This window comes from Bos grunniens, chromosome 2 (genome assembly GCF_055505025.1).
Source record: "Bos grunniens cultivar Pamir isolate PY7600 chromosome 2, Bosgru_T2T1.0, whole genome shotgun sequence".
NCBI lineage: Eukaryota > Metazoa > Chordata > Mammalia > Artiodactyla > Bovidae > Bos > Bos grunniens.
This window is the reverse complement of record NC_141166.1, coordinates 4,046,992-4,071,772: the sequence shown is the minus strand read 5'-3', so window position 1 is coordinate 4,071,772 and position 24,781 is coordinate 4,046,992. Positions and strand designations below refer to the sequence as shown.

Genomic DNA, 24,781 nt, shown 5'->3' with positions numbered 1-24,781 from the left:
GGTGGCCCACCACAGCAGAGGCAGGATCCAAGCCTAGTTTACAGGGTTTGAAACCTGACTGCACAACCCACGCCCTTCATCACCATCGTGTGACGATCGATGCGTGTGGTTCAACCTCTTCCCGCACGTCTGAGGGCGTGCGTTTCAATCACGGGAAACCAGCACCTGTGATCACGGAGAGCTGGTTTCCGCTCAGTAGTGAAGCAACCAAGAAGTTGCTCCTGGGCTGTACCCCCAGGAGGATAAGAACGTCTCCCTCCTGAGGCTGTTGGTTTTAAAGATTAGATTTGTTAAGGAATCCATCAAGGAATTGAAGACAGTTGGTTGAGGTGAGTGGGCCGACAACCAAAATGCTTAGCAGGTCTCTAGGTGCCCATCTCAAATCCCACTCCTCCTCGCTGACTGGAGAATGAACGGTTTCTCACTATCACATGTGGTTCAGGAGGCGAGAGATGGGAAGGGAACAGTTCTGATTGAGGACCGCGTGGTCCTGTTTGCCAGCACACAAAAGTGCCCGCCCGCTGTCCACGCTCCATGAAAGTCTGTCGATCGAAGGCGTGAATTAAATTAAGTCCACACTGTCTTGGTTCTGGGTCCCAGGATGACAAGAGTGATCTTGGTCAACAGTGTTGCTGGTCTCGGGGCAGAGCAGGAGGAGGCGCAGCAGGAGACTTAAATTCCTTAATGAATTGAATCCTTACAAACCAACAGCCTCAGGAGGGAGATGTTCCTATCCCCCTTTTTACAAAAGGGGGGACTAAATTTCGGGGAGACGGAGCTTCGTGGGAGCAGCCTCCATCTGGGGCCCCACGTGCAGGGCCGGCTGTCGGGCTCTGTGTCCGAGATTCCCTGCACTGCTCCCCACTGCTGCTCAGAAGCTGGGTACGCTCATCCCCGAACGCAGCTGTGATACGCGGACAATAAAAAGGAAAACTGCTTCTGGGATAAGATAAGCCATTCGAAGTGCACAGCACAGTGGCAGCCGTGTTAAAAGTCCTCAGTAAATATTAACCCTTCTTTCGTTATTGCCGTCACCTGCCGTCGCTCCAGCACTGAGTTGTTGTCCAAACTCCAGGTTCAGTGCAGAGTTCACGCTGGTAATGACTGCACCCTCCCCCGTCTCCCGTCCTGCGCCTTATTGCCCCGAAGCACCGCGGGCCGAGTGTCAGACAGGACAGTTGGCCTTAGTGACGGGAGGGATTCTCAGGATTCTCCTGACCCGAGTTTCCAACACTGGTTCCCTTTTGCTACGTTCGGTCAGGCTCAGATCTCAAGTCCGGACGGTTCTAGTTGTTGCCCCAAAGCCAAGGTCTCCAGCACAGACATTTCTCTAACCCATGTCTGAAAGGGTTATTCTCAAGGGAAATTGGTTTCCAAAAGCAGATGGCAGAGCAAGGGCTGGGGAAGGAGAGAGTGAGGTGATGGAGTCTGTAACTGTCGAGTGCTCGTTCCAAGTCCGTCTGTGTAAAGATACCTTTGTGCTTCTTTTGCTGTTACTGTTATTACTTCTTTGTCTTTTCATTATTCAAATTGCAACCCTGTTAGGATGGATCAACTGGGTAAGTAGCATATCCCACATACTGGGTCTTTAGAACGTTTTCAGCTTTTTAAGACCATCGATGATGGATGGGCCTGGGGTAACCTTGGTACCTCGCTCTGCATGATAGAGCCTGTGGCACGGAAGCTAGTTTGGGGGGTTGCGGAGGAGGGGTGGCATCAAGGTTGCCCAGGCACCGCCGGCCCTAGAGGGCAACCTCTTCTCCCGCAGGTCTGCCGAGGCATCCCGGAAGAAGAAGGAGAACAGGAGGAAGTGGAAGCGCTATCTGCTGATAGGCCTGGCGACCGTGGGAGGCGGGACGGTGATCGGTAAGATGAGACAGGACACATGGCCAGGCCGGGTGGGATGACCCCAGGGACTGGCTTCAGGGCACAGTCACGATGGACTGCTTGCTCACTTGCATGTTGAAGGTGCTTTGCTCTCTCCCTCTTGCTCTGGGGAGAAATTCAGACTGCTTGTCGCAGCTCGCGTGCTCCTGTGCGGTCTGCCACCCCTCTGAACACTGTCTGCCAGCTCCCTGCTCGAGCCACCCCGTGCTGGCACCGCTAGGCCTTCCCCCGTGTCCCCCCGCTTGGTGTCCACTGCAGGGGGATCAGCTGGGGGGCTGCCTCCCTCCGCGTGCAGAGGCAGTGTGTTCACACGTATGTCAGGGGGCCACGTGTTCACGCCCTCCTGTCCCCCACACGGGCGGCTGTCCTTGCAGGCGTCACCGGGGGCCTGGCCGCTCCTCTCGTCGCTGCCGGGGCCGCCACCGTCATCGGCAGCGCCGGGGCCGCGGCTCTGGGCTCAGCGGCCGGCATCGCCATCATGACCTCGCTGTTCGGCGCCGCTGGAGCGGGCCTGACAGGTAAGGCTCCAGAGCAGCGGCGGTCGTGAGGGGTCTGCGGCCCCGGGTGGCCCAGTCCCGTAAGGGTCATGCCCAGATTCTCACCAGGGGAACTCCCCGGGAGATGGAGGAGGAGGAGGACGTGGCTTTCCTCTTCTCTGAGTTCCAGAACTTGCGGCAGGCTTCGGCACGGGTCTGGGGAAGGGCCAAGGCTGTGAAACTGCCCCAGTGTAGACGCTTCAGGGAGGCTCTTACTGGACTTGTTGTCGCCACCCGGGAAGTTTCCAGGCGGGATGCCTCAGAGACGCTTGAGCTTCCCCGTGTAAGAGACACTTACACGAGAAACTTACACGTACACGTTACAAGAGAAAAGAGCTACTTTTCATTCACCAGCATCCCCTGGGTGGGGGCGGGAGGGAGTCTTCCCAAGCCACCTGTGTCATAGGCCCCTCATCACACAGTTTCCTGTTCCTCTCTCCAGGTGGCCTGTAGCTTCCCACATTAAGAGTCTTGCTCATGGGAACTTCCCCGCTGCTCCGGTGGTTAAGAACTTTGCCTTCCAATGCAGGGGGTAAGGGCTTGATGCCTGGTCCAGGAGCAGAGATCCCACGTGCCTTGCGGCCAAAAACACCAAAATAAAACAGAAGCAGTATTGTAACAAATTCAATAAGGACTTTAAAGATGGTCCACATTTTTAAAAATCTTGGTCTACTAAGATGGGTGTGTTACGCTCCTGAGGTTCGTGGGCAGGAAAACGATATAGTACCCACTGAATCAGGACAGAGCAGTGGTTTATAAACTTGGATTCTGAGTTTCAACCCCAGCTCTGCCACTCGCGGGGCTCACTGGCCTTTGGAATCTTCTTACTCTCATCTGTAATTAGGGACAATCATGGCACCAACATTAATGAGTTCAAAAATGAGACGTTTGTTGAGGAACAGGGCACAGAGTGTGTGAGTACACAGAGCCACACCCATCTGTAATTAGGGACAATCGTGGCACCAACATTAATGAGTTCAAAACTGAGATGTTTGTTGAGGAACAGGGCACAGAGTGTGTGAGTACACAGAGCCACGCCGACAACATTCCCCAGGGGCCCCAGGCACCCCCATCCTCATTTTTGTATCTGGTCTTTAGGATACAAGATGAAGAAGCGTGTTGGGGCCATTGAGGAGTTCACATTTCTGCCCCTGACGGAAGGCAGGCAGCTGCACATCACCATCGCCATCACAGGATGGCTGGCATCTGGAAAATACCGTGAGGACCGGGGGCAGAAAAGGATGCGGAGCGGGCGGGCGTTGGCTGAGCTGGGTCTGCTGCTGTGGGCCAGACGCTGCCTAGGCTTTTGGCCAGTGTATGTCTGTAGGGGTGGGGTAGGAGAGCCCCATTTTTCAGAGGAGACTGAGGCTCAGAGTGGTGAGATAACTTCATCCCATAGTCTTCCCATCCATCCATCCATCATCCATCCATCATCTGTTTGTCTACCCATCCATCTACCCACCCACCCACATCCATCTGTCCATCTAACCATCCGTCTATCCATCCATCATCCATCTGTCCATCTACACATCCATCATCCATCCATCCGTTTGTCTATCTGTCCATCCATCCACCATCCATATAACCATCCATCCATCCATCCATCCATCCATCATCCATCCATCATCTGTTTGTCTACCCATCCAGCTACCCACCCACCCACATCCATCTGTCCATCTAACCATCCGTCTATCCATCCATCATCCATCTGTCCATCTACACATCCATCATCCATCCATCCGTTTGTCTATCTGTCCATCCATCCACCATCCATATAACCATCCATCCATCCATCCATCCATCATCCATCCATCATCTGTTTGTCTACCCATCCATCTACCCACCCACCCATATCCATCTGTCCATCTAACCATCCATCCATCTATCCATCCATCATCCATATATCCATCCATCCGTTCATTTATCCGTCCGTCCACCCACACATCCACCCATCAGTCCATCCTTTCAGCAGGCTTTACAGAGCACTGAGCACACTCTGCCAGGCCCTAGGAATCCAGTGGTGAGCAGCACAGTCATGGCCTCTGCTCCCGTGGAACATATGGTCCAAGGCAGGAGACAGATCACTGAGCAGAGAATCACAGGGACGCTGTATGCGCAGCACAGAAGGGGAAGCACAGTGTTCTGGGGAGTGAGGGAAAGTCACCAGAGGAAACTTTTTAGGCTAAGGACTAGCTGGGGATTAGTCAGGTAAAGAAGAGAAAGCAACGAATACCAAGTTAAAGGGCAGCGTGTCGAAAGGCCTGTGGTGCCAAAGAAGCACAGGATGGCTGGAGCAGGGGGCTGGGAGACAGGAGTTTGGGGGGGCCACATCATGTAGGAGCGTGTGAGCTGTGGCCAGGGGTTTAGACTTCTCCTCAGAACAAATGGAGGTTAGCAGGGGACTTTTTAGCACGAAAGTGAGAAATCGGTGCACTGGCTGTGTGACCTCAGGCCATTTCCTTAACCTCTCTGTGCCTTGGCTGTTTCATTTGCAAGGCAAAGCAGATTATCCTTGCCTTTCAGGGCACTCACAAAGATTAAACAAGGTGACCTGTAGACGATTTTTAGTGACATTCCACAAGCATTACTTAGTTCCCTTTGCTGCTGTAATTTGAACATGTGTGAGTTGGGGGACTTCCAGCCAGGGTGGCCCTGAGGAATAAAAGTCAAGGTCCGCTTCCTGCTGGCTCACTGTTGCAAGTGCCCACGTGAGGCTCAACAGACAGGATGAGCCAGGTCATCAGCCCAGGGAGAGAGCAGGGTGAGCCCGGGACGCTGGAGCATCCCAACCAGATACCCACGCTCAGAGCCTGGGGGGTTCCCGGGGAGAAGCCACAGTTCTTCTGAGTGACATAGCAGGAAGCAGGCGAGAAAATGCCCAGGCTCTGTTGAGAGGCTTTACTGGGCCCCAGAGTATTACTGGTGAGGCTCACCCCGGCCAGTCCCTGCACAGCAGTCTCTGGCATTGACTGAGCACCTAGCACCCTGAGTCAGGCATTTCACCCACACGCTAGGGGCCTGATGTACATGACCTCACGTGACCCTTTGAAGTAGAGCTGTTCTTTCCCTGATCTGGATGAAGAGGAAAGCTAGAGGGGTCCCATGGCAGACAGGCGGCACAGCAGGATTCCACCCCAGGTCTCCTGAGCCAGGGGTCACGGGTTCCTCTTCATTTGTCTCATGGCACGGTCTGTGCCACGGAGGGACCACGATAGGAAGTAAAGACGAAGGGTCTCGAGTGAAGCAGTTGGCAGCTCTGACCAGTGTGGAAAGAGAATCCTTTATGGTTGTTCTACCCCCTGGCTGAGTTGGCTCCAGATCAAAGTCAAGTTCGTCTGGGGGGTGGGGAGGAGGAGATTGTCTTCAGCGCTCTCCTCCAGCAGCCTAGTGCAGTATGCGCCTCAGGCAGAGGGGGGCGGTTATAAGAAATGCAGCCGAGCTAGACGAAGTTCTGGAGGGAAGTATCACCTGCCTCCTCGACGCCAGGAAAGAAGTCTCTTATCCTCGCAGGCCTGCTTCCGCCTGTGACGGGGACAGATGGGCTTTCTTGGGTCTGTCCCTTTATTAGTAGCATTGCACGTAATCGTGAGAGCGGCCTAGTAGCTCGCTGCTGAGCCAGGCATCCTGCATGCACTGGCTCACGTAGGCCCTCACGTCGAGCCACAAAGACGGGCATCGTTATCACCCCCATTTTACAGATGAGGAAACCGAGGCTGATGAGGGCTGCCCAGAGTCACCTTCTAGTCAGGGAACAGGGCACGGCTCACCCGCTTTCTGTCTGGCTCCATGGCCCATGTTCTTGGCCGCGGGGTGATAGAAGGCAGGAGAGCGCTTATAGTTTACGTAATGCTTTTCACGCAGCCTATCAGGCGGTCCCCGTGACCCCGGTGAGTCAGATGCCCTCTTTCCATTCTGGCACCTGCAGAAACCGAGGCTCAGAGGGCAGTGTGCCCTGCTGCGAGCCTTGGGACCAGGAAGCTGCCCGGCTGGGTGCAGAGCCTGGGCCAGCATCACAGCCCACCACGCACACACATACATGCACACACACACACACACACACACACACACACACATGCATGTACACACTTGCACACATGCATGTACATACACTTACATGCGCACACATACACACATGTACACACGTACACACATGCATGTGTGAACATTCACGTACTTGTTTACACACATGCACATGCACGCATATGTGTACAGTACATACACATGCAGCCTTACATACGTGTGCACGTGTGTGTGTGCACACACACACACACACACACAATCTGCCCACATCCTCTCTCAGAGCTGGCTGTCTTCTCCTCCATAACTAAAGACAGTTAACCCCTGAGCTGCTGCAGAGCTCTGCCTGGGTCCCTGCAGAGAGGGGGAGCAGCCCCTCAGGGGTCTTTGTCAGCAAAACTCCCATCGAGGCACCTGGCTGAGCCGGAACCCAGAGGCAGTGGGAAGCTGTCTCCTCCCTCCCTTCACTCATCCTGCTTTCATGAGGCTTTGCAAATCGAGCGCTTGGCAGACAGGCTGCGGGAGAGATGGGCATCAGACGAAGCAAAAATAAATGGACAGTCATGGGCCGTGATGAGAACTCAGGGCAGGAAAGCGCAGGATATGTGAGACCCATCAGAGGGCCAGAGGGGATTCCCTGGAGATAAGGCAAGCAGGCTGGAAACTCATAGAAAGGTAAGGATGGAAGGTCGCTTGGGCCACAGGCAGAGATGCACAGGGCTTCTCTGTGCTCCCACAGTCTGCAAACCAGCGACTCCATGAGGTTTGCACGGTCCTCTCCCTCCCTGGGCTGAGGGCTTCTTATCTGGGTGGCTCAGCCTCCTGCATTGTAAAATGATATAACATTATCCCTTGTAATTGTGGGGCTCCATTTCCGAATCTATGTCGAGGGTTAAATCAGAGAGTCCATGAGAAAACCCTTAGTGCAGAGCTGCCCAGTGCTTGGTACCTGCTCACTGCACATTCCTGCAGTGACCAGGGTCTGCATCTTCAGGGTCAGGCTCCGGGCCTGGTGTGGTCTAGGTCCCCGGTTAACATCTGTATAGGAATGAAACAGTGAACAAAGAGATGGAATCAAAAGCATGTGTTTCCAAAGGGCAACATGATGAACAATGAGGCTGTAAGGAAGGCAAGGGCCAGGTCATGGGGGGTCCTGAGTGTCCTGCTGGAGAGGGGCCGCTACCCTCACATCTGAGGGCGGACCGGGAGGGAGGACGGGGCCAGCATCGTGGTTCTCTTCTCCTGCTTGGCGCCGGGCACATGGCGCTACTGGCATCACCCTCCCATTTCCAGTCCCTCGGTGAGAAAATTTAGGCTCAGAAAAGTCAGGGGAGCCAGCGAGCTCACGGCAGAGCTGGCCTCAAAGCCCTCCGCCCCCAGTTTGCAGACTGTCCCCCAGGTGGTGTGAATGAGATGCGGCTGGTTCAGGGAGCGAGCCTGTGTGTTCCTCTCGTGGGCCCTCAGCGGCTTGATGCCAGAACTACTGCAGAGGGCGAGGCAAGAGCCCTTTACATACGTGGTCATTGGAATGCTTAATTCTTACGGCTACTCGGTGACAGGAGATGAGTAGTAATCTCCCCAAGGGGATGAGTAGTAACCTCCCCACTGGACAGCTCGGCAGAGTGAGCTCAGCAGGGGATAGTGGCCCCTGGTGCTCCAGGTCACTAACGACCTTGCTAAGGAACGCAGGAACTGGGTCCTGAAGCCCAGCCCGCCCACTCAGGCAGCCCCGTGCTCCATGTGGGAGCACACCCGCTCCGCTGCCTGTGCTGCCCGTGGGCAGGCTGGTCCTCCCGTCTCCTCCACGAGGGTGAGTGGGCCTTGGTCCCGCTGCCCGCTGCTGCCCGTGGGCAGGGCTGGTCCTCCCGCCTCCCCCATGAGGGTGAGTGGGCCTCGGTCCCGCTGCCCGCTGCTGCCCGTGGGCAGGGCTGGTCCTCCCGTCTCCCCCACGAGGGTGAGTGGGCCTCGGTCCCGCTGCCCGCTGCTGCCCGTGGGCAGGCTGGTCCTCCCGTCTCCCCCACGAGGGTGAGTGGGCCTCGGTCCCGCTGCCCGCTGCTGCCCGTGGGCAGGGCTGGTTCTCCCGTCTCCCCCACGAGGGTGAGTGGGCCTTGGTCCCGCTGCCCGCTGCTGCCCGTGGGCAGGGCTGGTCCTCCCGTCTCCCCCACGAGGGTGAGTGGGCCTCGGTCCTGCTGCCCGCTGCTGCCCGTGGGCAGGCTGGTCCTCCCGTCTCCCCCACGAGGGTGAGTGGGCCTTGGTCCCGCTGCCCGCTGCTGCCCATGGGCAGGGCTGGTCCTCCTGCCTCCCCCACGAGGGTGAGTGGGCCTCGGTCCCACTGCCCGCTGCTGCCCGTGGGCAGGCTGGTCCTTCCGCCTCCCCCACGAGGGTGAGTGGGCCTCGGTTCTGCTGCCCACTGCTGCCCGTGGGCAGGCTGGTCCTCCTGTCTCCCCCACGAGGGTGCGTGGGCCTCGGTCCCGCTGCCCGCTGCTGCCCATGGGCAGGCTGGTCCTCCTGTCTCCCCCGCGAGGGTGAGTGGGCCTCTGTCCCTGCCTGTCGGGGACAGTGGGGGCCCCCTCCAGCCCAGACAGGAGAGACCCCACCTGCCCGCGCTCTCCCCAGGCACGTTCAGCGCCCCTTGGGCTGCCCTGGCCCGCAGCCGTGAGCAGTACTGCCTGGCCTGGGAGGCCAAGTACCTGATGGAGCTCGGCAACGCCCTGGAGACCATCCTCAGCGGTCTTGCCAACATGGTGGCCCAGGAGGCCCTGAAGTACACGGTGTTGTCTGGTGAGCCTCCCCTCCCCCGACCAGCGGCATGCCCACCACTCCCAGGCCACACTGGTTCTGTGCCTTTGCCTGCCTGAGGCCCCCAGGGAGTCAGGCACTGTGCTGTTCCCTCGGTGCCCCTGTCTGTGACATGGTTATTATGGTCTTCATGGGGAGGAAATAGACAAACAGCCCATCACGTTATCACCTAGTGTATCAGTTAGTAAGTGCTGTGTAACAAGCCACCCCACAACCCAGTGACTTAAAATAGCAGTCATTTATCACAGTAGCTCAGGAGCGTTGGCTTCCTTTGGCTGACTTTTGCTGGGCCTGCTCATGCATCTGTGTGTCAGCTGGCCAGCCAGGTGTCGGCTAGCTTTGTCTGGGGTGACCAGGGTGACCGGGCTCTGCTCCATTCGTCTCTCCTCCGCTCCTGGAGTCGCAGGCTAGCCCACACCCCCGGGAGAAGTGTGTCAAAGGCACAAGTCCATTTCACGCCTCTCATCCAGCAGCATCTCATTGGCCAAAGTGGGTCAGGTGATGGAGCCTAGCGTGGACGGGCAGGGGGTGGGGCCGGGGGCGCTGCAGGGTTACGGGCAAGGTGGGAGGGATACAGGGTGGCGTGATCGATTGGGCCATCTCTGGAATCCCACCCGTGGCAGATGCTTGAACCTGAGATCTAGTCCACGTATCAGAAATGTGTGAGCTTCCCTTTTCTTCCGGGCTAGTGAGCGGTTTGGCAGCACTTGGGAAACTTACAGACCCCAAGTTAGAGACTGCGGGCACTCACTCAGCATCCAGTAGCCAGCCAGTCACTTCCCTAGGAGGACCCCCCACCCTCACCCCCACTGCCTTCATCACCTGTTCCCCTCCTCCCCAGGCCTCGTGGCCGCCCTCACCTGGCCAGCCTCACTCCTCAGTGTCGCCAACGTCATTGACAACCCCTGGGGCGTGTGCCTCCATCGATCGGCGGAGGTTGGCAAGCACCTGGCCCACATTCTGCTCTCCCGGCAGCAGGTACCCAGGACTGGCTGGAGCGGAGGTGGGAGGGAGCAGGGGAGCTGACTGGTGGGCGGATGTCATACCTCAGACAGCCCACGTCGGGGTAGCCCAGTGGCTTTAAAGGGTCCGCACTGCTCCACCAGCTCAAGTCACAAAAGTGTCCTAGGAGAACTTGTCTGGCTTAAGACTGCACTTCTCTGCAGGGGGCCCAGGTTCCATCCCTGGTTGGGCAGCTAAGGTCCCAAATGATGTGTGGTGGGCCCACGCCCTGCAAAAATATATCCTAGGATGGACCAGTAAGAATTACTGACTGTGCCTCCCTAGCAAGTAATCAAGTGAGGACTGAGTGTCAGAGGCCTCTGCAGGTGTGGTCAGGGTCAGCTCTTCCTTCGCAGATGTCTACAGAGCTACACTCTGAGCACGTCTCCAGCGGTCCAGATACCACATAAAACCATCAGGGTTCCGTCCACATTCCAGACAGTCAGAGGCAAGAAGGTACAAGTGAAAGCCCAGGAAGATCCCACATGCCCTGGGGTGGCTGAGCCGGTCGCATCCCTTGGCCAGGACTCAGTCCTGAGGCCGTCCCTGGCTACAGGGAAGTTGGAGAAACTTAGTTTTTGGCTGGGTAGCTGTAGGGGGTGGGGGGTGGGGGCAGAAAAGCTCAGGAGTTTTGCTACCAAGGATGAAGGGAGAGTAGCTGTTGGGCAGTGACTGGCAGCCTTGACTGCAAAGTTCCTGTGGAATTGGAATATGATTCAGTGGAGGGACTTCTGTGGAAGTAAATGGAGGTGGAACAGCAAGGAGCGGATGCAAGTATTGGCCCAAAAAGCAAGGGAAAAGCGTAGAGTGCTGAGCCCGGCTGGTCCAACGAAACTCGCCTGCCCTGCCGTCTGCTTCCGTGTCTGTAGACCCTGTACTCAGACCCCTCTCCTGACCTTCTTTTCCAGGTTGCCGTTCTGCAAGTTCTTTAGTCAGAAAGTTCCTCTGTGCATCTAACTTGGAACCCCCCATTTCTCTCTTTATGTGTTTTTTGTTATTTGGCTGCCTCGGGTCTTCACTGCATCATGTGGGATCCCTCATCGAGGCACGCAGACTCTCATTGCGGTGCGCAGGCTTAGCAGTTGCGTTGCACAGGCTTAGTTGCTCTGAGACATGTGGGATCTTAGTTCTCCAACCAGGGATCAAAGCTATGCTCACTGCATTGGAAAGGATTCTTAACCACTGGACCACCAGGGGACCCCATGGACCATAACCTACCAGGCTCCTCTGTCCATGGGATTTTCCAGGCAAGAATACTGGAGTGGGTTGCCATTTCCTTCCTCCAGGGGATCTTCCCGACCCGGGGATCAAAACCGGGTCTCCCCCCATTGCAGGCAGATGTTGTACCATCTGAGCCACCAGGGAAGCCTTACCAGGGGAATCCCTTTTTATGTTTTTATTATTATTATTATTGTGGTGAAAGTCACATAACGTAGAACATACTGCTTTAACCGTATTTAACTGTCCAGTTCGGAGGCGCTAGTACATTCACATTCTTGTGTAACTCTCACCATCATCCATCTCCTGAATCTTTCACCTTCCTAGACCGAAACTCTGACCCCATGAAACACTGAGTCGACCGAAACTCTGACCCCATGAAACACTGAGTCCCGTCCCCCCCACCGCCCCCCACAGCCCCTGGATCTACCGGGGTCCTTTCTGACTCTATGGATCTGACTCTTCCAGGCCCCTTGTATAAGGAGACTCAAACAGCACTTGTCTGCACCTCCTGTACGTTGGAATGCATCGTTCAGTTCAGCTCAGTCACTCAGTTGTGCCCAACTCTTTGCGACCCCATGAACCATGGCACGCCAGGCCTCCCTGTCCACCAACAACTCCCGGAGTTTACTCAAACCCATGTCCATCGAGTAGGTGATGCCATCCAACCAGCTCATCCTCTGTCGTCCCCTTCTCCTCCCACCTTCAATCTTTCCCAGCATCAGGGTCTTTTCAAATGAGTCAGCTCTTTGCATGAGGTGGCCAAAGTATTGGAGCTTCAGCTTCAACATCAGTCCTTCCAGTGAACACCCAGGACTGATCTCCTTTAGGATGGCCTGGTTGGATCTCCTTGCAGTCCAAGGACTCTCAATGCATTGTTAAGGTTAACTGAATACACGTCCTACAACAGACGGTACCTCCCCCCAACCCCGTGCTATACAGTAGGTCCCCTCATCAGCCTTCCATTCCAGACACAGCAGTCTAACGTACTGTCTCCTCTTCTAGTCTAAGGCCAGCATTTCATACCCCGCTTTCCTCTCTAGGGACAGAGCAGTCCCCCTGCTCCACGTCACCCTTTGCCCTCTTCTCCATCACATCTGGGGGTACCTCCCTCCCCCTCTTCCAGCTCCAGAAGGGCCCCCTTCACTGCGGTCATTTGCCGCACACAGGTAGACGGGGAAGGAGAGACGGCTGCTGGGCAATGGTGTGAGATAAAAGGGAATTAACCCAGTGAAACACTGCCTGTCAGCCTCAGAGGAAGCCGGTTCCCGAGCAGGTGCCCTCCTGCATAAACGCCTCTCCTGATGGAGACATCAGAGCCCGGGGTCAGGAACGGGACAGCCACCATGCATGAAGTGCAGGGCAGCCGCTGACAGGTGTGCAAGGGCCGCCGTCATCAGGGCAGCCTTTCTGGAGCCGCTGTGCACACCTGTGTCCCTTCTTCCGCAGGGCCGGCGGCCTGTCACCCTGATCGGCTTCAGCCTGGGAGCCAGAGTCATCTACTTCTGTCTGCAGGAAATGGCTCAGGAGAAAGGTAAGGCTGGCTTGTTACAGGTGAAAACCCTTCCTGAGTCCGTCCCCAGGCCGGAGGCTCCACACCGGGGACCTCAAGTCTTGTGACTGTGTTCCCAGATCTTCGTTAAAAGCTTAAAATAGTTTGAAAAGGAAAAAATAGTTACTTGGAAAATCGTATATTTCTTCCATGTGTAAATTAGAGTGGATGTGAGATAGTCCTACAATAATGGCCTTAGTTTTCTGACGTGGTTTTTTTTTAAACTTACTGACTTATTGATTTTGGCCACGCTGGTCCTCGTTACTGCACGCGGGCTTTCTCTGGTTGTGGCTTCACTGACGGGCGTGGGCTTCTCCCTGGGCGGCTTCTCCTGTTGCAGAGCACGGCCTCTACAACATAGGCTCAGTAGTTGTGGCGACGGGCTTAGGTGCCCCGAGGCATGTGGGGTCTTCCCAGAACAGGAATCCAACCCGTGTCCTCTGTGTTGGCAGGCAGATTGCTAACCCCTGGACCGCCTGGGAAATCCTGATGTGGGTTCTAGAGTGGGAGAGGAGGGGGTGGGAGGGCTCTGAAGTTGGGGTGTTGGCAGGGCCGCGTTCCCTCCGAAGGCTCTGGGGGAACCTCCCCTCTTCCGGCTTCCAGTGCTGTTCGTACTCCCCGGCTCGTAGACGCGACGTTGCACTCATGCCTCATCCTCGTCACCTTCTGCTTTACGTCTCCTCTTCTGCCCTAAGGACAGTTTTGGTGCCTTCAGGGCTACCCGCTCAAATCCAGGATGACCTCGTCTCACGTGCAGGCACGTGTGTGCTCAGGCGTGTCTGACTCTTTGCAACCCCATGGACTGCAGCCCGCCAGGCTCTTCTGTCCTTGGGATTCTCCAGGCAAGAATACTGGAGTGGGTTGCCCTTTCCTCCTCCAGGGGGTTTTCTTGACCCAGGGATTGAACCCACATCGCCTGCATCTCCTGCATTGGCGGGTACATTCTTTACCACTGAGCCACCTGGTACCAATTACCCGTGTGTGATTTAATTTCTTCTGCAAAGACACTTTGTCCAAGTCAGGTCCCGCTCACAGGTTCTGAGCGCGTATCTCGTTGGGGGAGGGGGCGCTGTTCCACCCACTACAGACACCTGTGGGAGCGTGGCATGCCGTTCAGTGATGTGCTTTCAGCGTGGAGGCAGTGGAAAGCCTGGATGCCTCTGCCCCAGCCTCAGGTGGGTGAGGCCTCCAGGACTGAATGCTGGCTTGTGACAGATCTGTCAGCCGGGGCTGCCGCCCTGGGGGTGGTTACAGAGGGTGAGGTGCAGAGCTCGGGGCACTTGGGGTGGTCTGCTGCTCTGCAGAAAGGATTCCTTCTCTGGATGGGGCGAGTGACAGAGAACTGTCAACGATCTTTAATCTCACACACACTCTGTTGGTCAGAGCAAGTGACGGTCAAACCATACAAGCAGGACTTGAGTGTTAGTTGCTCAGTCCTGTTTGAGTCTTTGCGATCCCAAAACAAATTGGATTCATTTCCATTGACCACTCTGTCCATGGGATTCTCCAGGCAAGAATACTGGAGTGGCCTGAGCATTCCCTTCTCTGGGGGTTCTTCCCGACCCAGGAATAGAACTTGGGTCTCCCCCATTGCTGGAGGATTCTTTACCCTTTGAGCCACTGGGGAAGCTCAGATCAGCAGGGTGGAGCAGTGCATTCTGTCCACAGTGGAGGGGGAAGGGAGCCAAATGGTGGACTCTGACTCTGGGGTTTGGAGGGCATGGGCTTTGCCAGCCTGAGACCTGGGTCTGCAAAGACCAGCCTCTTCCCAGCTGAGGAACCTGGGTTGGGTAAGGATGCAGCCTCCCTATGCGTCCATCCCTCCATTTGCAACAGGAGGTTCACGTCACCTCTGGGCAGCGGCAAAGGGCAGAGAGACCATGGCAGTCAGGCCACCGGCAAAGTGCTGGCTCCTGACCCTCCCCTGGCCTTCAGGCTGAGGTGTCCCTGCCGGCGCAGGGGGACCTTGCACCCACCCCTGCTCTCTGTAGTTGCTACCCCCACCCCAGGAGGTTATCCTCCTCTGTGCCATCATCATCTTGCTCCTTTCCTGGTCATCCATCCCCAACCCATGCAGCAGACCATCCGCCAGGCTCCTCAGTACCTGGATGTACTCAGTACTCCTCAGTACTGAGTACCTCAGTACTCAACAGTTGTTGAGTCACTCACTCGTGTCGGACTCTGCGCCCCCGTGGACTGCCGCATGCCAGGCTCCTCTGTGCTCCGCTGTTTCCTGGAGTTTGCTCAAATCCATGTCCATTGAGCCTGTGATACTACCTAACCATCTTATCCTCTGCCACCCCCTTCTCCTCCTGCCCTTAATCTTTCCCAGCATCAGGGTCTTTTCCAGTGAGTCGACTCTTTGCATCAGGTGGTCAAAGAACAAGGCCACCTGGACGACACGGTCTTATTAACAGGACCGATTCTCAATTCAGAGGAGAAAGGCATACCTTTGGCTCCAGTGAGCATAAATTACTTGTTAGCTTCAGAACATTAATACAAGCCAACTCTTCAATTCCCCTGCTGAACAAATTGGATTCATTTCCATTGACCACTTGGCTGAGGCCATCAGAAGTGAGATCGATTGTCAGCAGGCTTTGGCAAGTGAGGCTGGAGACTGGGGCGAGGATGATGTCCTGCCTCTCCGCCTTTGCAGGACTGGTTCCCAGAGCAGCTTCCTTCCGGCCCCTTTCTGGTCACTGCTTCCCCCCTGAACCTTTGCTGCCGACCGATAAGAACTGGGGCTCTGGTATCAGGCGGACCTGGATCCAGGTCCCAGGTCTGTCACTGACAAGCTGTGGGACCTCGGGAAAATCACTCAACTCCTCTGAGCCTCAGCTTCCTCATCTGACGTGGGGTTTGGTACACTCATCTTGGAGGCTCCTGGAGAGATTAAAACGAGACCGTGAATGTGGAAGTACCTTCCACAGGTTCAGTTCAGTTCAGTCACTCGGTCGTGTCTGACTCTTTGCAACCCCATGGACTGCAGCACGCCAGGCTTCCCTGTCCATCACCAACTCCTGGAGTTTACTCAAAACTCATGTGCATCAAGTCAGTGATGCCATCCAGCCATCTCATCCTCTGTCGTCCCCTGCTCCTCCTGCCCTCAATCTTTCCCAGCATCAGGGTCTTTTCAGATGAGTCAGTTCTTCGCATCAGGTGGCCAAAGTATGGGAGTTTCAGCTTCAGCATCAGTCCTTCCAATGAACATTCAGGACTGATTTCCTTTAGGATGGAGTGGTTGGATCTCCTTGCAGTCCAAGGGACTCTCAAGAGTCTTCTCCAACACCACAGTTCAAAAGCATCAACTCTTCGGTGCTCAGCTTTCTTTATGGTCCAACTCTCACATCCATATGTGACCACTGGAAAAACCATGGCCTTGACTAGATGGACCTTTGTTGTCTGCAGTTTAGGTTCCATTAGTAAACACCTGTTCCTCTAAACTCTAACGTGAGGGCCTAGGGGAGCTATGGTGAGCATTGAGTAGGTAGAAAGTGAAAGTGAAAGTCGCTCAGTCGTGTCAGACTCTTTGCGACCCCATGGACTATACAGTCCATGAAATTCTCCAGGCCAGAATACTGGATTGGGTAGCCTTTCCCTTCTCCAGGGGATCTTCCCAACCCAGGGATCGAACCCAGGTCTCCCGCATTGCCGGATTCTTTACCAGCTGAGCCACCAGGGGAGCCCACGGTGCTTGTCATTTTACGTCTACTTTCTGGCACACGTATTAGATCCTGAACTCCAGGTGGACAAGGTCTGCCTGTGGCCCACCATCTCCCTGGCACCCAGCACGTTTGAGAGCTCAGGGAAGGGCAGGGAACTTGACTCTCAGCGAGAGAATCAAGCGTGGACTGATGTACTCAAGAGCCAGGTGCAGACTCCCCCTGCGCCAGGGGCTCAGTCTCCCCATAGCCCCTGGGGGAAAACTGAATGAGGCCACACAGAGGAGCCACTCGGGTGCTGAGAGCTGGAGCCAGGATCTGACCCCAGGGCGCCGGGCTTTAGTCCTAACACTGCTGTACTTTGCCAGGGGAGTATGGGTGGGAGTCCTCCAGAGGCCCAAGGGGGGAGGGCATTCCAGAGGCCCAGGCCGGCAGGACAAAGGACAAAGGACACGCTCTCAGCGTGTCTGGAAACGTTGAGTCCGGTGTTCCTGCAGCCTGTGAGAGGGGCATTGAGTTGGAGGCGGGTCATGGTTAGGACAGGAGCCCCGCACAGGCTGAGGCGTTGGAACTGATGCTTAGGCACTCGGCCTCTGAACTGTGGGGCGAATGAAGAGCTGAGCAGGTCCTGCAGAGGGAGGCACTGGGGGCAGGGCGGGGGGTCAGCCCCGGACAGCCCGCGGTTCACACCCACACACTCCCATGCACACATTCCCATGTGCTCACACACATTAACACACAGAGCAGCAACTCAGCCAGCCCCAAGGACCTGTGCCGCCCCCATTGCTCTCTGTCCAGGGAGGATTTTAAAAATAGAAGGAACTAGGATGGGAAGCTTCCCAAATAACAAGAGTTTGATCGAATCTGAATAGAAGCCCTGTGCTCAAAAGCACAGCTGGTTTTGTCCCCACCCGATCACCTCCTAAAGGAAAAACTTGAAGCCACAATGCTCTGAACGAGAATCGTCTCCGTCAGCCTGGGGGTTTTCCCTCTGGCAACATCCCATCCCAGCGTGTCCGGACGGGAGGGGAGGCGAGAGAGCACCCCAGTCGCCCTTTGCCTCACCCTTGGTTAAGAGCTCTCCGAGAAGGGGTCTGCCCGTGGTGGCAGAGGCTTATTCCAGACGTGGGCTGCGCTCCCGTGGTGAGAGGTGGGACACGTTGGCGGGGTGGTGGGGGGGCAAGCCATGCCCTTTGACCCCATCCACCCTGCCGGCCCCCTCAGCGCCTCCAGGTAGACGGTGAGCTCCTGATACCAGGCCTCAGAGTCCTGTATTTGCCCCGTTTCTCTCTGCCTTTCCAGAGAGCAAGAAGGGAACTCCTGAGGGTTCATAGAAATAGGAAGTCAGAAACAACACACGCCCACCTGCAGAGCGGTGCAGAGGGTCCTGAACCCGAGAGCCAGTTGCTGCTGCGCAGCCTCCCTGGGGGCCTGGGCCCAAGGCCAGCGGGGCCACGGAGTAACTTGAATGAAAACGTGGACAGACATTCACAAAAATAGGCTCAGGCGCCTGCGTGTTGAGCGGAGCCCTCTTCTTCCTGTGTCCTCTTTCCCCCTTACTGCCCACGTTCTCTCTCCAGCCATCCACTGAGCCTCTGGTCTGCAGGACTTCACTGCTTACCATCCACTCCCAGGTTCCATCCCTGGGTCGGGAAGGTCCCCTGGAGAAGGGAAAATGCTGCCCACTCCAGTGTTCTTGCCTGGAGAATTCCATGGACTACACAGTCCGTGGGGTCGCAGGGTCGGACATGACTGAGCGCCCTTCACTTTCACCCAGTCCCCACCCATCAGATGAGAGGCGGACAGAGCCGGAAGGACTGCACAGATGCAGGCCTCAGACGGGGCCACAGACTCTTCCCCACCGAGAGACCCAGCTCAGCTGCTGCAGATATGCAGGCTCTGGAGTCTGGGCATCCCCTTTGAATCCTACACCCACTACGAGGCAAGCCTCACCTTTCTGAGCTCCAGGGGACTGGGGCAACACCCTGAGTAATAATAGTATTGTCGTCAAGGCTGTAAGTGTTACATGCAATCGTGCACACAGATGCTGGTATGTGAGAGCCTGAGGATTCTTATTGAGCACTTATTTTATGCTAAGATCTGTCTTAAGCTGTATAAGAGGGAGCTGGCTTGAAATTCCCTGAAGGTCCCGTGGTTAGGACTGTACGCTTTCACTGCCGAGGACTCAGGTTCGAGCCCCGGTCAGAAACAAAGAGCCCACAGGCTGCACAGTGAGGCCAAAAAAAAAAAAAAGGCAACGGGGGGCTCATAGGATTAGAACACACCACACACACAGGTGACCTTAACCGAGGCCCCAGTTGGGAAAAATCGGCCTCCCATCAGAGTGGGGGCCCCCAGGTTCTGTTCCTCTCTGCTCCTGCACTCGCCTTCCCCCACCACCCTGTCTTTCTTGACAACCCCTCCCAAGCGCTGGCCTGGGTTACTGGTGGGGCACCTTCAAGTCTGCAGCTGACTGTGGTCATGAATGAATTATTCACCCTTTGCCCGGAGCTGCTGTTTCACATCTAATTCATTCCAGCTCAGCTGTCTGGTTTCAGGCAGCCCTGCTCATTTAACACCCAATTAATCTTTACACAGAGAAGACCCTCTCCTAATTGCAGGAAAGCTGTCATTATCTGAGTTGGGGGAAATGTGAAAAAGGAATTACTCTAATACAATTGAATGTACTAATTGTCTTCTGGATTCCCTGGAGACCGAGTAATGCGATGTAGCAATAAATGAATCGCCCAGAGCACAGCACCCTTCAGCCAGCCTCCCTGGCCCTCTGCTCCCACCCAGCCTCCCCTGGCCCTCTGGTCCCACCCAGCCTCCCCTGGCCCTCTGGTCCCACCCAGCCACAGCCCATCCTTTTTCCCCTCCCCCAGGAAAAGCTGCCTATGGCATTAACCACCTCACAGCTTCATTTCCGTCCTGAGTGATGTTGCAGACAGCAGGGGGTTACTGCTTAGGGGATATGCAGCCATCCCCAAGGTACCCCTCGCCTGGTCCTGCTCCTCCCTCCAGCTCAGGGTGGGCAGCCTACTTTCAAATAGGTGTCTGGACCACGAACCCCTTGAGGGCAGGAATTGCATGTGAGCAGCCTCTGTGCCTCGTGTATCTGGGATGAAGCCAACAGAGCGTGCACGCCCTGTAAGTGATGTGTCTAACGCAAACAGTCACGCTGTATCAGTCGGGACAGGTGAGGTTACGCTGCAGTGACAGACACCCCCGCATCCTTAGAGGTGTAGCCCAGCAGAGGGCTTCACTGTGCTTCCAGTCCACTGTGGGTAGGCGGGGCTCTGATCTCTGTAGTCACTCAGCCGTCCAGGCCAGTGGAAGCTCCCTCAGTAGGAGGTCGAGATTGTGGTGAATTACACACTAGCTCTTCAGTTTCACCTGGAACTAACACGTGACTTTCACTCATGTTTCGTCAGCTAGAGCAAGGCAAATCGACGTTTCTAACATCCAGGAAAGGCCAGTGAGCACTCCCACCATGGGCTCCAGCTGGAAGACCTTACTTGGATTCTAGCCTCTAATTCTCGGTTGAAACATTAGTTTCTTCATCTACAAAATAGGGACTTTGCTCTCTTCCCCTACCCTGCCTCATAGCTTGCAGGATAGAAGAACCCCTTGATGGGAAGCCAGAGTGTGGCAGGTCCTGAGGATGCTGGGATGAGAGTGCCAGAGGTTGATGGTACCCAGGAGCTCCAGCCACGGGACCCCCGACACAGACAGAAGCAGGGATGGTCCCCAGAAGGTTACCCACCAGAGGACCAGAGATGAGGCCAGTGTAGAGCTGGGTCCAGTCCGGCAGGGAGCAGGCTCCAGGCAGACAAAACTCTGAGCTGTGGTGATGGTGACTGGCTCCAGCCCAGGGCCCAGCCAATCAGACATGACCTGATAAAGATGCCCTGGAGATGTAGAGCGCATGTGCTCAGTCGCTGAGTTGTGTTCAATTCCTTGCGAGGCCGTGGGCTGTAGCCCAGCAGGCTCCTCTGTCCATGGGATTTCCCAGGCAAGAATACTAGAGTGGGCTGCCGTTTCCTTCTCCAGGAGGTCTTCCTGATTCAGGGATTGAACCTGAGTCTCCTGCGACTCCTGCATTGGCCGGCAGGTTCTTTACCACTGAGCCCCCTGGGAAGCCCTGACGGCGGAGTGAGTGAGTGAGTGGGTGAAAGTCGCTCAGTCGTGTCTGACTCTTTGCAACCCCCCTGAACTGTACAGTCCATGGAATTCTCCAGGCCAGAATACTGGAGTGCATAGCCTTTCCCTTCTCCAGGGTATCTTCCCAACGCAGGGATCGAACCCAGGTCTCCCGCATTGCAGGCGGATTCTTCACCACTGGGCCACCAGGGAAGTCCCTGCTCTTGGCTCTGGTGTCCGTCACCACAGATGGGATAGATGTCTGTGCCAACGCTTGATGGTGTCAGTTTTGTTAACTCGGATCCTCGCAGCCTCCTCATGGGCCGGCATCTGATTCACCATATTCTATAGAGAGTGGACAAGGACTTTGAGACTCAGAGAGTTGAAGGGTTTCCCCAGAGTTGGAGCTGGGAGGTGGCAGAGCTGAGGCTGCCCCCCACGCCTGGCCCTGGCCCTCGGTCTGGATCCCTCTCCTGCGGCCGCGTCCTGCTCCCTCCCTCTCCCCTTGCTCTGCACTCAGGGCTCTGGGTCAGGCCCTGTGTGTGTTGCTCACCTCGTATCACCAGCTCCTGGCAGAGGCCCTGGCACGTACGAGGTACCCGGTAGCTGTCAGTGGCTGACTACCTGTCGGTTGATGAGGAACGTGAAACCTGTGTTTCATGTTCTCCATGAGTGCCACCTGCAGAGAACGGTGCCAAGGCCTTTGGTGGTGAAAGGCTGGAGCTACATGAGCACGTGGACCCCTCCGGCCCCGAGATCTAGCCAGGGGGTCACCCACGGCTCCCGGTGACCCAGGCCACTCCGCTCCTGGACCTCTCGGCAGGCGTGGTCAGCCAGCACGTGCTCGGCATGTGCATGATCCGCCGGCTCAGATCCGGGACAGAACGTGCGTCTGCCAAACTTCAGGCAGGAGAGGAACATAGCCAGGATTCCCAGGTCCATCTGCCCGCCGACAGGAGGAATTTGCTTTGGAAGTGACTGATCCTCTGACCAAGGGTATTTCTGGCCCCAGCAGGTGGCCGGGGGTGGAGTGCAGGGCCTGATGCCAAGAAAGGCCACCATCCAAGCACGAGAGACCCTGGGCCCCAGATCCAGTGGATTTTTCCTATGCATTCACTTTCAAAGGCCTCAAAAAAGTGGAAAGAGAGCTCAATTCAGACTGACTCATGGAAGCGGAGCCAGGAAGTGGCCACGTGAACCGAGAAATCAGTTCTGCTTCAGCTGTTTATGCACTGATGCTTCTCTTCATTCTCAAAAGATGTGAAGAGAATTCATTAGTGACCCTGCACATTGTCTCTGGCCAGTGGCCCTGTCCACGCTGTTGGCAAGACGTGCTGGGATATGCTGGCTCGCCTGTTCATATTTTCACTCAGCCAATAAGATCCCTCAGGGCCTGCCACACTCTGGGCACCCGAGCCCATCCATGGCGTCAGCCCTGGCTCCCCCTTCCATCCTGCATCTGTAAGTTGGCTCCATCCAACTGCTTCTCCTGGAGACTTCAAGGTACACGAGACCGTGACCTGAGCGCAAAGCCAGGCCCTGCTCATCACTGTCCAGGTGCCCTTAGGCGAAACCACTTTGCCTCTGAGCTTCAGGCTGAGGAGTTGAAGGGGACACGGGGGCCTCCTGGGCTTGCTCGGGGCTTAACCACGAGCTCTGTACCTAAGGCTTCCCTGGTGACTCAGACAGTTAAGAATCCGCCTGCAGTGCAGAGACCCGGGTTTGATCCCTGGGTCGGGAAGATCCCCTGGAGAAGGGAAAGGCTACCCACTCCAGGATTCTGGCCTGGAGACTCCCCTGGACAGAGGAACCTGGCGGGCGACAGTCCACGGGGTCACAGAGTCAGAAACGGCTGAGCGACTTCCACCCGGCCTGTACCAGGGACCCCCACTAAGAGCTTTGCGCGTTTTCTCTCCTTTATTTTTTTAACTTTTTTTTTTTTTTTAATGTGGACCATTTTTAAAGTCTTTACTGAATTTGTTACAATATCGCTTCTGTGTTGTGTTCTGGATTTTTGGCCAGGAGGATTGTGGAATCTTAGCTCCCTGACCAGATATAGAACCCACAGCTCCTGCGTTGGAAGGCAAAGTCTTAACCACTGGGCTGCCAGGGAAGTCCCGTGAGTTTTCCCTTAATGTGCAAACAAACCTAAGATGCGGGTAGAGATCCTTCTCTTTTGCCAGTGAAGAGGCTGGGGGCGGGGACAAGAATGAAATGGATGACTTGGCACGGGGGAGAGGCACACTAGTGTGCACGGGGACAGCCCGGGACCCAGTCTGACGGCTCAGCCTCTCAGGGCGGTGGGTGAGACCACACAGCGCTTGCTGTTACTGTTCAGCCGCTCAGTCGTGTCCGACTCTTTGTGACCCCGTGGACCGCAGCACGCCAGGCCTCCCCGTCCTTCACCAACTCCCAGAGCTTGCTCAAACCCATGTCCATGGAGTCCGTGATGCCATCCAACCATCTCCTCTATCGCCCCCTTCTCCTCCCACCTTCAATCTTTCCCAGCATCAGGGTCTTTCCAAATGAGTCAGCTCTTCACATCAGGTGGCCAAAGTGTTGGAGCTTCAGCTTCAGCATCAGTCCTTCCAATGAATATTCAGGGTTGATTTCCTCGAGGACTGATTGGTTTGATCTCCTTGCAGTCCAAGGGACTCTCAAGAGTCTTCTCCAACACCACAGTTCAAAAGCATCAATTCTTCGGTGCTCATTTTATCCCACAAACATCAGAAATTATGGACTCCTATACTCAGGGTTCCAACAGACAATTTGGAGTCATCTGGTTCAGACCCCTCACATATAGGATCCCCTTGACATCATCCATCAGAAGTCTCTACTAGCATCTGCTTACTTGCTCCCAGTGATGGGAAGCTTACTACTCTGCCCAGGTTGGTTAGGAACTTAGGAAGGGATCAGTTTAACCTGGAAGTCGGTGGCTTGTGGGCTGTGGAACATTAGGCCCTGCTCAAAGAGTCTGTCAAGGCTGCTCGTGTTCACGTATTTCCAGGGAGGCACTGGCACCACAACAGAGCCCCGAGGGCTTCAGAGCCTGGGTGGCCAGCGTGCCCCCAGGTCTGCTCTCAGGCTTTTCAGAAACAAGATTTTACCTATTTTGAACCCGGAGCTGATCAGAGCCCCTATTAAGCACATTCACAAGAGACAGCATTAGGAACTGAACACTGATTCATTTTGGTCCACCAGTAATTGTCAATTTCCTGCAAATGGAGCAGATGTCCATGCTCTCTGTCCGAGCACCTGGGAAACAGATTATCTACCAAAGCTTCTCTCTGCAGGGCGAGGGAGGGGTAGCCTCCAGGAATTATTTTCCTGGCCATGGTGAGCCCTGGTGCCCCCCCCAGCCTCACGAGCACGCCCCCACCAAGGGACCTTTCTCAGTTTCCCTCCCTCCTGGGCTTCCCCCTCACTGAGAATGTTGTATAAATGAGTCCCTTGCATGAGTCTGGTTGATAATAACTGAAGAATCCAGACCTCTGCAGTGAAGGAGCAGCCCTCTGGGGGTTTGGGGGTCCCAGCAGGGGAAGGAAGCACCTCAGTTCAGTTCAGTTCAGTCCCGTCCCTCAGTCGTGTCCAACTCTTTTCAACCCCATGGACTGTAGCCTACCAGGCTCCTCCCTCCATTGATTCTCCAGGCAAGAGTACTTGAGTGGGTTGCCATTTCCTTCTCCAGGGGATCTTCCCGACCCAGGGATCGAACCCAGGTCTTCTGCATTCCAGGCAGACGCTTTAACCTCTGAGCCACCAGGGAAGCCCCAATATATGTAAAGCACTTAGCAAAAATGGCTGGCAAGTCGCAGGCGTTCAGTAACTGCTATCTTTGTCCCTGTTACTGCTATGGTTGTACTTTCTCCTGTTATCACCCAGCTGCTATAACTGAGCTGTGGCTTCAGCTACTCACTTCCTAGCCATCAGAGCAAAAGCAGAAAGCATTGATCCTATTTCTCACT

General features: G+C 55.7%; 1 protein-coding gene across 13 annotated transcripts in view; it reads left to right on the top strand.

The window, feature by feature from the left end:
• The window catches only part of TMCO4 (transmembrane and coiled-coil domains 4), a 106,908-nt gene that overhangs the window by 48,339 nt on the left and 33,788 nt on the right, over positions 1-24,781 (top strand). For all 13 annotated transcript variants that reach the window (XM_086325822.1, XM_086325813.1, XM_086325748.1 and 10 more), the window contains 6 exons: positions 1,769-1,866; positions 2,262-2,405; positions 3,522-3,641; positions 9,057-9,221; positions 10,081-10,217; positions 12,909-12,993. In XM_086325822.1, coding sequence (XP_086181948.1) covers positions 2,366-2,405; positions 3,522-3,641; positions 9,057-9,221; positions 10,081-10,217; positions 12,909-12,993 — 547 coding nt within the window. In that variant the 5' untranslated portion in view covers positions 1,769-1,866; positions 2,262-2,365. The remainder of the gene's footprint in view (positions 1-1,768; positions 1,867-2,261; positions 2,406-3,521; positions 3,642-9,056; positions 9,222-10,080; positions 10,218-12,908; positions 12,994-24,781) is intronic.